This window comes from Oncorhynchus nerka, linkage group LG8, assembly GCF_034236695.1.
Source record: "Oncorhynchus nerka isolate Pitt River linkage group LG8, Oner_Uvic_2.0, whole genome shotgun sequence".
Taxonomy (NCBI): Eukaryota; Metazoa; Chordata; class Actinopteri; order Salmoniformes; family Salmonidae; genus Oncorhynchus; species Oncorhynchus nerka.
In genome coordinates this window covers 38,891,267-38,904,368 of record NC_088403.1, presented here as the reverse complement: position 1 = coordinate 38,904,368, position 13,102 = coordinate 38,891,267, and the positions used below count along the sequence as shown (strand labels likewise).

At 40.6% G+C, this 13,102-nt stretch overlaps 1 protein-coding gene across 1 annotated transcript in view; it reads right to left on the bottom strand.

Annotated features, from left to right (window-relative positions):
* Positions 1-242: 242 nt before the first annotated feature.
* LOC135572919 (ankyrin repeat and BTB/POZ domain-containing protein 3-A-like) overlaps positions 243-13,102 on the bottom strand; it is a 78,943-nt gene continuing 66,083 nt past the window's right edge. The window contains exons 2-4 of the mRNA XM_065021778.1: positions 12,120-12,269; positions 5,868-6,072; positions 243-1,623 (exon numbers count right to left, since the gene is read on the bottom strand). Coding sequence (XP_064877850.1) covers positions 1,536-1,623; positions 5,868-6,072; positions 12,120-12,269 — 443 coding nt within the window. The 3' untranslated portion in view covers positions 243-1,535. The remainder of the gene's footprint in view (positions 1,624-5,867; positions 6,073-12,119; positions 12,270-13,102) is intronic.

Genomic DNA, 13,102 nt, shown 5'->3' with positions numbered 1-13,102 from the left:
AGACTCTTTGCTTCACCACTAATTGATCCCTGAGTTGTTATTAAGCACTAGTCCTACCAGTCTCTATATGATTTCCCTGTGGTTGAGTGTTTCCCCGCTGTGATGTATCTAGTTTAAAGTGTGAAGACCTTTAGTCAACTTAGTCTCACTACTCTGCCCGTCGGCTATGTATCGCTTGGAAAATAAAACTTAGATAGATCGATAAGACAATTAAATGAATCACTACTGGACACACCTTCCTCTTTGTCTTTTAATAGTAACTCATTCTGTCATAGAGCACTGATCTCCGTTTCCAGTGTCCCGGTAGCGGGGAGTGTCAGAGTTGTTATCTCCCGTGCAGTTAACTGTCTTTGAGAGAACCTTTTGCTCAAGACAAAATAAGACTACCGTTTATTTTTGAAAACACTCTGTTTTTTTGTCTTTTACAATCAAACACACTTCAAAATACACGATTGTTACTCGGTCACACACAGCGTTAATCAAAAACATGCAAATGCCTTAATGCTCTATAAAATGCCTGGTACAATGATAACACTTATCTATAATAAAATATAATACTTCAACTTAATTACCTTTAAAAGATGACAGGGAGACCCACGAGATCAGGAGTGGTGTTTCAATCGGTCAGAGTTCTGAGAATTTAGTTTATGTATCGATCTCTCCTATGAGGAATCGTTGGTTCAACTAAATTTCGAGATTCAAGTTAGACTGAGTACTCTAACCTGCCCTCAGGTTGGATAGTATTGTCAAATAACCCGCAACCGCGATTCCAGGGCAAGGCACTGTGTTACAACAGTACACGTGTCACTGGGTCAGTCGGAGACAGAGTCGATTCAAACAATTTTCCAACCGTTCTCAGCAGGTGGTAATTCTGCCGTTGATCTACCGCAGTGTCTGGGGCAAGCAACCCGGCCAGTGCTACAGTGTTCCTCGGTCAATTAAGACTTTGTCACAACGGTACACTCGGTCCAAACGTATGCTGCACACAGGGTCAACTGGTCGATAGGTAAACAGACTTTTACCCTGGTATCCAGCAAGTTAGAATCTTTAAGTAATTTGAGTCAGGTGGCAATTACCCGAAGTCAAATGGTTGTCTAAATGAATTCAGAATTCAGGAAGTCAGCGCCAAAGTAATGGCAAATTTCTCTTTATATACCTTTTGGTCACCACTCAAGTCCCACTTGTGGTTTCTGCACTACTGTGCCTCATAGGCATCCTCTAACCGCAGCAAGACATTAGAAATGTCACAAAGAAGAAAATGGCAAAGGACAATTTCCACCTTGTGAAAAAACACATTTCCCATACACACACTCTAAACGATATTTCCGAAATACACTTTCAGGACGTTCAGGACGCTACATATATGGTCTTCCCCTTAAGGCGGTGCCTTTTACTTTATTAGCAGTGCTTCAAGCAGTTTCTCCCATTCTGCAGCTGCGTCAGATGGTGGAGGCCGTTCTTCCTGGTACCATGTTGTTGAGGTGGGTGGTTGACTGGCGCCCTCTCCTGGTGACTGTGACCACTCTGGTAGCTCATCAGACCTGCTCATGTCTAACTGTACTGGTGGTACATAGGGTAGTGGCAGCGGGAGGGGGGCAGGAGGGAGATCCATGTTGCGTTTCACTACAGGTTAAATAAAAATAAATAATTATGTACTAAAAATGATAATGTGTTTTTACAGAGCATACAACCACGCACCGAAACAAATGCATGCTTGCCAAGAAAGTGGTTAATTTTGCTAGATTCTTAAAATGTGTATGCAGCATTTGTGTGTTGGAGTCACTTTTAATTCTTAATTGATCTACCGTTTCTATCATAGGCCACTGTAATCGATGGGGACTCAGGGCGGTATCATTCTGCTTATCTGATGAAGGTGCACATGGATCAGATTCCAACTTTGAAGACCGAGTTCGAGTCATTGAAGGCAGACCAGCAGAAAGGGCGACAGCTGATGCATTGGTCCAGAGCCAGGCGGTATTGGCAGAGTCACTCGTCATTGTCAGAGAGTCAAACGGCATTGGCGGAGAGTCAGGTAGAGAATGACGCGTTGAAGAGGGCAAGGAATGAGATGGAGTCACAACACATGCCAGGCACGCCTGTGAGCTCTGGAACTCCACCTCCGACAGGCAGAGTCAACATACACCACGCCAGGACAGCGGAGTCAATCACCACCTTCCGGAGACACCTGAAACCCCACCTCTTTCAGGAATACCTAGGATAGGATAAAGTAATCCTTCTCACCCCCCTTAAAAGATTTAGATGCACTATTGTAAAGTGGCTGTTCCACTGGATGTCTTAAGGTGAACGCACCAATTTGTAAGTCGCTCTGGATAAGAGCGTCTGCTAAATGACTTAAATGTAAATGTAAACATACCTGGCGGGTTCGCCAGGTCGTCGATTCACCCTGACATTTCCATTCCTCTTCTGACAACAGAATTTGACCAATTGCTCACCAGGCACAGCGAGGGGCGTCCAGACCATTATGCTGTTCTGCTATTCCAAGGATGTTAAACTGAAGAGAGATACCATGAGTGGACACAGAAAACTGGGATGGATCCTGAGGCAAATGTGGCTTACCAGTGAACCTCCGGGTGTTCATCATTAATACTGTGTCTCAAAAGTTTCTGTCCATGACTGATGCAACCCAAAAAACATTAAAGACAGAGGTAATGAGTACTTGAGGTCAACGAGAAAGTCTGGCCTGCTCTCCATTATTTAAGGAATTAGGCACTTTACCATAGTATGTACTGTAGGCTATGTTTACTTGTCAGACTGCACAGTAGCCTAATAAACACATGCTATAGGTCTCCGGGCCACAGCCGGCACGGGTATTGAACCAGTATCTGTAGCAACGTAGTTTGCACTGCGATGACTTAGACCACTGCACCACTCAGGCGCTGTACAACATGACTGGTCAGGAGTAGGCTACAGTACTACAGTAAGAGCAAAATATTCATAACATTTCCACACTCTAATTGTAGTCTAAGTTTCTCTTAGAATAAAACTATTAGTGTAACAGTTTTAGTAAGTAATACTGACGAGTAGTAACAAGTAAGTGTGTTTTTAGAGACACAGTAGTGCCTTGGGAACCAAAAGCATAATCGTGCTCTAACTCCCCCTTGCGCTGGTCTGGAGCAATGAAGTAGTCACGCGGGGTACCGTACTAAACCAAAAATTACCTCTAAATCCCACAGCATAATCGCAAAACTTTTAGTTGAGCAACCACTATAGTTGGGTGGTTTTCTTTAAAAAGAAAATAAATAAAAAATGCATTGGTTTGTTATGAAAAATAATGCATCCCGATCTGGCGTTGTGTAGACTTAAATTTTTCAGCACCTGCTGTGCTCCTGTGGAAGGATTATGTCCACAGTGGGCTTCACCACCTTCAGAGCATCTCTTACAATCAGTTTGATTGTGTGGGCAAGACATGGATGATGCATCCATTTTAAAATGTTCATGGCTTTGGTTATGTTAGCTGCATTGTCGCTGACACAACAGACCACTTTTCCATCTACTTGTCATTCTCTGGCCACTCTCAACACTTCTCTGCCAAGTTCTCTGAGGTGTGTCTGTCGCTGAACTCAAAGCAGTCCAGAAGACAGCTAGACATTGAAAAATCTTCAATGAAGTGACTTGTAACTGACATGTAAGAAGTGGTTACCCTTGATGTCCAGCAGTCAGTGGTAAGGCAAACTGCAGTAGCTTTTTGAACTCTTTTCCACACCGAAGCCTGTGTGATCTCGTACAGTTGTGGAATATGTTATTTTGAAAGGGTTTTCCTGCTTGGAATTGTGTATATTTGGATTTAGACTATTGCTATGATTTCTAAAACCTCTGTCCTCCACAATAAAAAATGGCTGGAAATCGGTTGCAATCATTTTAGCCAATACAATATCAATTTGGCCTTGTTTTGCTACAGACCTAGACTTTGGCATACACTGGTCCATAGAAGACTGTGGAGTAGGCCTTCTTGACTGAGTGGATACTTCTCCACGTGTGGAGGTGCTGGCTCCACCACTATCACTAGCAGGCCTGCTAGTTTCTCGAAGCGCAGCTACAGCTAGCTTCACAGTTGGGTGCACAGTTCGCATATGCCGTTGTAGGTTGTGCATAGAACAGGCTTTATATGAGATTTTGTTTTGGCAAATTCTACACTGTGCTCTAACATTGTCTACATTAAACATGCATCCAAATGCTACTGTTCTTCCGACTCATTTCACAGCTGTCCTTCCTCTCTCTCCTCGGCTGTAAAGTGTGTGACTGAGTGAGTTGGCTCGGCCTTCCCTCACTCATCTTTGTTTCATTGGTTGACACTGTGTGTCTGATTGACAGGAACAACAGGTGAGGCTGTTCGTCTGAGCAGAGATTCAGAACGAATATCTGTGGGCTTGAGCATTTAGGCCTATATTATTACATTTTTTCATGATTTGAATTAGTTAATTCTATTTTATAATCTTTAAATCTTTTGATTATACATAACTTGTTTTTTAAAATAATTTTATAAATAGAATCAGCTCTTCTAATATGCGAGCTGGCTCCCAACGTTCAACGACCTGGCTCCCAAGTTTGCGAACGACTCATCAATACTTTTTTGAGGGACTAGTTTTACCATGAAACTCAAGGTTTTCAAGTCTGCAAGTCCTATTATGATGGCTTGCAAAGTGATGTGCAATTTCTATTGGAATTCGGCCAAAGTTCATATCCAACAGTTGGAATGTGTACTCACCCACACCCTGAATTGAAAATGACTGTCGAGACTCATTATAAAGGACTCTACCTAAACCATTTCAATAACGTGTGCAATAAGTCCAAGTAACAGATTGGATTAGTTAGGAAAAGTTGTGGTTTTTATATTTGAGTAGCATAAGATCAATGAATCAATGAAAAACAAAAAGAAAGATCTTGAAACAATTTGAAAAAAAATCAACCTACAATAGAGCATGCTGGGAAATATGATACTGATGGAGGTGGTTTTGTTTAACACTTATTATTAACACCAATACTGGGGTTCTTTTACACTTAACACTAGAAATGTTACACTGAAAATGCAACACTAGGTAATACTGGCTAATATGCTATGTCGTCAATGGTTCATATTTCAACCTTTGGTTAGTTGACGGGTTCTTGGAGGAACCTTTAATGGTTTAATGTAGCAACGGGTTCCTGGAGTGGAGGTGAAGCTTAGTCGGGCGTGGCTTTAAGATAACTTTTGGGGGGCCACCCGTTGGCATAAATGTCATTCCTGTTCATTTGTTCTGTTGTCATCAAATCTTTAACATTGACAGCTTTGTAGACTTAATGAGGTTAACCGAGGTGTATGAGTTTCTCTAGAACCTATAGAAATATTGGAATAGTTACCCATTTGTAACTATGTAATCAATGATATTAGTATTAGAATATGCAATATGCATCAATACTCAAGGAACATTTTAATTAGCAGTGTACAAACATACCATGATAAAAAGGAAATACATTTTTGCTGATGGGTGACCAAAAATAACAACATCTGACAGCTACAATATATTATTAGAAAGTTTAAATCTCCCATCATAATAAGGTTCAGGTTTGAACCTTTACACCAGATTTCCTCAAGGAAACATTTTCAACTGGAAAGGTTCCGCCGGTGTAGCAACCCAAACAGTTCTTCCAGGCACCTTTACATCTAAGAGTGTATTATGGGTAGTGCCACGTTCTTACCAACTGAGCAACCAAGGAGCCAATAAGTGAGATTTACATTGTTTTCCATTGCTAGTGCTACACACTTTTGCTCCATATTTAACAAGCATGAATGTATGTATGTAAGTAAATGATTAGCCACCTCAAATAAATGCCACTTCTTTGATGTTTTAGAGCAAGGTTGGACTCACCTCTCGATCTGCAGGGTGACTTTGGAGGGCTCCAAGTTGGGGTTCTCCCACTCTATCTGGGGACATTGCATGAAGTAGCAGAGAGTGTAGAGTGCCTCAGGCTCCCAGTGCACCGTGCCACTCTTCTGGTGAACTGGCATGCCGTTGCTAGGGTTCTTAAGGCACAATGGCTGGAGATGGTGCATGGCCCGTGACACCAAATCACCTACAAGGGGAAAAAAGGGGATTTTTGGTTTGTACAGTAGCAGTCAAAAGTTTGGACACCTACTCATTCAAGGGTTTTTCTTAGTTTTCACTGTTTTCTACATTGTAGAATAATAGCGAAGACCATCAAACTATGAAATAACACATATGGATTAATGTAGTAACCAAAAAAAGTGTTAAACAAATCGAAATATATTTTATATTTGAGATTCTTCAAATAGCCACCCTTTGCCTTGATGACAGCTTTTCACACTCTTGGCATTCTCTAAACCAGCTTCATGAAGTAGTCACCTTGGATGCATTTCAATTAACTGGTGTGCCTTGTCAAAATTTAATTTGTGGGATTTCATTTCTACTTAATTAATGTGTTTGAGCCAATCAGTTTTGTTGTGACAAGGTAGGGGTGGTATACAGAAGATAGCCCAATTTGGTAAAAGACCAAGTCCATGTTATGGCTAGAACAGCTCCTCCTGGAAATGACTGGACCAAAGTGCAGAATGATGAGCGTACATTTCTCTTTATTTGAAATGAATGTCGCCAACAAAACAATGAAACGACCGTGAAGCTTAACTTGGGCAATCATGCCACTAACAAAGTCAAGTACCCACAAATGCGAAAGGAAAAAAGGCTGCCTAAGTATGATTTCCAATCAGAGATAACAATAGACATCTGCCTCTGATTGAGAACCACACCCGGCAAAACACAAAGAAATACAAAACATGAAATTAAGAAACTAGAATGCCCACCCTAGTCACACGCTGGCCTAACCAAAATAGAGAATAAAAGCCTATTAATAAAATAACAAAAGCCTCTGACATGTTCAGAGGCGACTGCGTGAAATCAGGCCTTCATGGTCAAATTGCTGCAAAGAAACCACTACTAAAGGACACCAATAAGAAGAAGAGACCTGTTTGGACCAAGAAACATGAGCAATGGACATTAGACTTGTGAAAATCTATCCTTTGGTCTGAAGAGTCCAAATATGAGGTTTTTGGTACCAACCGCCGTGTCTTTGTGAGACGCAGTGTAGGTGAACGGATGATCTCCGGATGTGTGGTTCCCATCGTAAAGCGTGTGGGGGTGCTTTTCTGGTGACACTGTCTGTGATTTATTTTTAAATTCAAGGCAGACTAATCCAGCATGGCTACCACATCATTCTGCAGTGATACGCCATCCCATCTGGTTCGCACTTAGTGGGACTATCATTTGTTTTTCAACAGGACAACGACCCAACACCTCCAGGCTGGAAAGGGCTATTTGACCAAGAAGAAGGGTGATGGAGTGCTGTATCAGATGACCTGGCCTGCACAATCACCTGACCTCAACCCAATTGAGATGTTCTGTGATGAGTTGGACCGCAGAATGAAGGAAAAGTAGCCAACAAGTGCTCTGCATAGTTGGGAAATCCTTCAAGAGTGTTGGAAAAGCATTCCAGATGAAGCTGGATGAGAGAATGCCAATAGTGTGCAAAGGAGAGAATGCCAAGATTGTGCAATGCTGTCATCAAGGCACAGGGTGGCTACTTTGAAGAATCTCAAATATAAAATTATATTTGGATTTATTTAACACTTTTTGGTTATTACATGATTCCATGTGTTATTTCATAGTTTTGCTGTCTTTACTATTATTCTAGAATGTAGAAATAGTACAAATAAAGAAAAACCCGTGAATGAGTAGGTGTGGTACTGTACAATTGTTTACCTTGAGGACAAAAAAAAAGTAATGTATGGTGTATTCACACCGGGTATAAACTTTAAATCCTTTGTCACAGGAAGGCCAAAAAGATAATCAAGGACAACAACCAACCGAGCCACTGCCTGTTCACCCTGCTATCATCCAGAAGGTGAGGTCAGTACAGGTGCATCAAAGCTATGACCGAGAGACTGAAAAACAGCTTCTGTTTCAAGACCATCAGACTGTTAAATAGCCATCACATACAGACTTGAAATCATTGGCCACTTTAATAAATGCAACACTAGTCACTTTAATAATGTTTACATATCTTGCATCTCATATGTATATACTGTAGTCTATACTATCTGTTGCGTCTTAGCCTTTGCCAATCTATATTGCTCATCCATATATTCATATATTCTTATTACATTCCTTTACTTAGATTTGTGTGTATTAGGTACTTGTTGTGAAATTGTTAGATATTGCTGCACTGTCGGAACTAGAAGCACAATTATTTCGCTACACTCGCAATAACATCTATTAAACATGTATGTGACCAATAAAATTTGATTTGAATAGCTTTATAATACCTGTTTAACTTCTTAAGATATAAGGGGCAGCATTTTCACTTTTGGATAAATAGCGTGCCCAATTTCAACTTCCTGCTACTCATGCCAAGAATATAAGATGTGCATATTATTAATAGGTTTGGATAGCAAACACTCTGACGTTTCTAAAACTGATTGAATCATGTCTGTGAGTTTAATAGAACTTATGTAGCAGGCAAAACCCCGAGGACTAACCGTTCAGATTTTTTTTTTTAGGTCTCTGTCTATTCACTGACTTCTCATTGGCAAACAATATTTCTTAGGAACTTGATTGCAGTTCTTACCGCTTCCACTGGATGTCACCAGTCTTTGGAATTTGGTTGAGGTTATTAATTTGTGCAATGAAGAAGTAGGGCCAACTAGGAACTGGGTAATACTGTTGAGAGTTGGCCAAGACTTGAAAAGTAGTGTTAGTTTCCTCTCGTCCTCTATTGAAAACAGATAGACCCGTCTTCAATTTGATCGATTATTAACGTTTAAAAATAACTAAAGTGGTATTACAAAAGTAGTTTGAAATATTTTGGCAAAGTTTATAGGCAACTTTTGAAATATTTTGTAGTGACGTTGCGCATTTTGGAAGCTGTTTTTTTCTGGATCAAACGGGCTAAATAAATTGACATTTTGGATATATATGGACGGAATTAATCGAACAAAAGGACCAATTGTGATGTTTATCGGACATATTGGAGTGCCAACAAAAGAAGCTCGTCAAAGGTAAGGCATGTTTTATATTTTATTTCTGCATTTTGTGTAGCGCCTGGGGGGTTGAAATATGCTACCCTCTTTGTTTACTGTTGTGCTATCATCAGATAATAGCTTCTTGTGCTTTCACCGAAAAGCTTTTTTAAAATCTGACATGTTGGCTGGATTCACAATGAGTGTAGCTTTAATTGAGTATCTTACATGTGTGATTTAATGAAAATGTGATTTTTATATACATTTATTTGAATTTGCCACGCTGCATTTTCCCTGGTTAATCTCAGAACCCAAATCAAATCTTGTGTGCTCTGGCCAGCTACTCAATTCGCTTTCTGGGGGTCGAGGTGTAATATGTACTGAACAAAATCAGCAGACAACTACCACCCCTCTCAAAGTCTCTGCCAAAGCCAAAATGCATGCAATACACTGAATGAAAATATGGAGTTTTCTGACAATGTTTTCAATGCAACTATTTTGCAAGTTGGCAACATTTAATATGCACCACTAGAGAACTTTCCCTGACCCACTTCAATTATCCCTTCCACGAAATCATGATATATCAAAATAATAATTTACATTGATCCACTCAGATTCAGCAGCAGGGCTGTTAATCTGTCAAGAGTTACTACTGTATATATAAAATATTGTCTGGTCCACCTATTGCTTGACTCCTAACATCACATTCACTCTACAACACAATAAGATACTATCATTTTCTATGGCACGTGATTCCCTTATAATACAAAAATGCTCACACACTCCCTTGCTAAAGCCTCACACACTCCCTCATTCAAGTGCTTTCTCAGTCATACACCTACTCACAATAACATTGCTAATTCACACACCCACACAACTCCTGACATCTGGTGAAATGCTGGCTCAAAACAACGCTAGTCATTTTAATTGCTTATACTCCAATACTGCAGTGAACTTGGACTGTAATATATGAGTTTTTGTACTTCTAATCATGCTAACACATACAGAAACTGTGAAATTCAAACCCTCAAATACATTTCATGAATGTACAGTACCTAATGGAAATATACTTCCAGACATCCAAAAAATGTAGAGCAGTAAGTATTTCTCCCAACATATCGAAACTTCACAAAGGTGTAAAGCATATTGAGGTGATGCATTTTAGAATAATGGGTCTGTATACTTCAGTACAAAAGAGTTGCTAATCATTCCCTCTAACATTTTCAGTGCCCTTAGTGGAGTTTGTTTTCACTTTCTGTTTCTGTTATCTTTTAGGAGTGCAGAAGATTTATGTATCAGCCACTGTTTTACCTCTATTTAACTAGGCAAGCCAGTTAAGAACAAATTTTTATTTACAATAACGGCCTAGGAACATTAGGTTAACTGCCTTGTTCAGGGACAGAACAACAGATTTTTACCTTGTCAGCTCTGGGATTTGATCTAGCAATGTACTGTAGGACTCAACATGTTAATTAGGATTGGCCAGTCAGAATGGTAATAAGCCACATTATTTAAATGCATTTAAACCATTTAAATAGTAACTGTGACAAATTCAGACATAATTTAGTGTAAAAATTCTCCTTCCTTCCTGTTCATTCGTTATGGGTCTTACATGTTGGGCTTGTTTAATTATAGAACCCATGACTTTCAATAAGACAATGTCGACATTATTAACTACAGATCATTTTAGGCACTCTGCTTTTATTGGATAATCTTTGACCCCCAACACACACAGATCTGATGTGAGAAATCTGACTAGTTTCTGGCATCAGTATCCAAAATTGCTTTGAGCAAGGCACTTAACTGCTCCGGGGGTGCTGCACTGCTGCTGACCCTACGGCTGACCCTGTATGTGTATAGCCTTGGAGAGTTGGGTTGAAAAGCGAAATTATACATTTTCGTTCTCAACAATGAACATAGTATTCTTCTATACACTATAAATATGCCCAAAACATGTCCCTATACACATAAACATGTCCAAAACATACCCCAATTGTCGATAGTTAACTATACTGAACAAAAATATAAATGCAACATGCAACAATTTCCACAAATGTATTGAGTTAGTTCATATAAGGAAAAAAGTCCATTGAAATAAATGAAATAGGCCCGAATCTATCAATTTCACATGACTGGGCAGGGGCGAAGCCATGGATGGGCCTAGGAGGGCATAGGCTCACCCACTGGCGAGCCAGGCCCACCCAATGGGGAGCCGTGACCTGCAAGTCGGAGTTTTTCCCCATAAAAGGGCATTATTACAGACATAAATACTCCTCAGTTTCATCAGCTGTCTGGGTGACTGGTCTCAGACGATGGCGCAGGTTAAGATGCCGGATGTGGAGGTCCTGGGCTGGCGTGGTTACTCGTGGTCTGCAGTTGTGAGTCCGGTTGGATGTACTACCAACTTTTCTAAAATGACGTTGGAGGCGGCTTATGGTAGAGAAAGGAACTTTCAATTCTCTGGCAACAGCTCTGGTGGACATTCCTGCAGTCACCATGACAATTGCACGCTCCCTCAACTTGAGATATGTGGCAGAATTTTGTGTAGTGGCTTTTTATTGTCCCCAGCACTAGGTGCACCTGTGTAATGAGCATGCTGTTCAATCAGCTTCTTAGTATGCCACAACTGTCAGGTGGATGAATTGTCTTGGCAAAGGAGAAATGCTAACTAACAGTTATGTAAACAAATTTCAGCACAACATTTGAGAGAAATAAGCTTTTTGTGCGTATGGAAAATTTCTGCATCTTTTATTTCAGCCTATGAAACATTGGACCAACACTTTACATGTTGCATTTATATTTTTGTTCAGAATATATCTATTTGAAATACGACAGAGAGAAGACAAAGGGTCAGAGGTTAGAGGTGGGGTTCAGCCTTTCAAGTCAACGGTAAACACCGTCAAGCCTGTGACCCTTGCATTAAACGCCCACCACACGACTCATAAACAGGTGTTGGAACAGCTGTAATAAATTAGTTCCCGGAAAGGGTATGTCGTGGAGTTATGGATCCCTCCCATTAGAGAGAGGGAGAGGAACGACAAAGGTCTTGATTAATGGTAGTCTACTGCAATGGTAGTAAAATCACACTTACTGAGCTCTGCGATGCTTCCCACACGGGTAGCTAGTAGGGACTGTTCCAGGTTGCGGAGTTCGGCCTGATTGTTGGCATTGCCCTTGCCACCCTTCCCAGAGCCCTGCTGGTTCCGGTGCAGGGTCAGATTGTCCGGCAAGCTCAGCACACCTGGTGAGGGCACATGACAGAGGTTAGAGGTCAGGGGTGAGTACACAAAAAAAGGTATTGAATTGTTCTTTGTCAGGGGTGACAGTTCTTTACTGCTGTGATGGTTGTGCAGAAACATACTGTTCTTTCCCTCTCCACCATGACATGAAATGCTACACTGTTAAAAAGTTCCTGTAATTTTACAGTACACTACAGGCTACTGGTTGCAGTGAAAGTAGGGTAAACAACAAGTTCCAGAATTTTGAGTATTTGTGCCAACCATCAGTCAAAATATTGTACCAGTTTAAGTGGTAGATGGTTATGTTGTCAAAGGTTCAGCAGCTCTTTGAACACAGAGTTCTACAATCTTTGTAAGAGCATGTGTATTTGTAGAGAGCTGCACTGGAAGAGCTGCACTGGGCGAGAAGACAAATTGCTATGCCTTGTAGCTACAGGAGAAGAAAGAGCCACAGGAAAGGTTGGATCACATGATGGGAGGGAGAAAGATCAAACCAGACTGTGTGATTAACTATAAATCACAATATGGTGGCAGTGGATAAGGCAGCCATGCACTATATTATGATATTTTTCCATCTGATCGACACTGCTGTCCTCAATGGCCACATAGTTCCCTGCCAGCTAAAACGTGAGATGATTACTGAACACAGGTTTATGTTATTGGACATAAAGTTCACATACAAATCAAATATAGTTCCAGTATGCAATTATACTGACAATCTCACCCAAATCCCCACTCCTTCATCCTCAAGGGTTAGGGTTAGCCTAAATGCTAAATACTTCAAATTCTAGCCATGACCAGGGCAGCTTCAAAGTATACAACACAAGACAATACT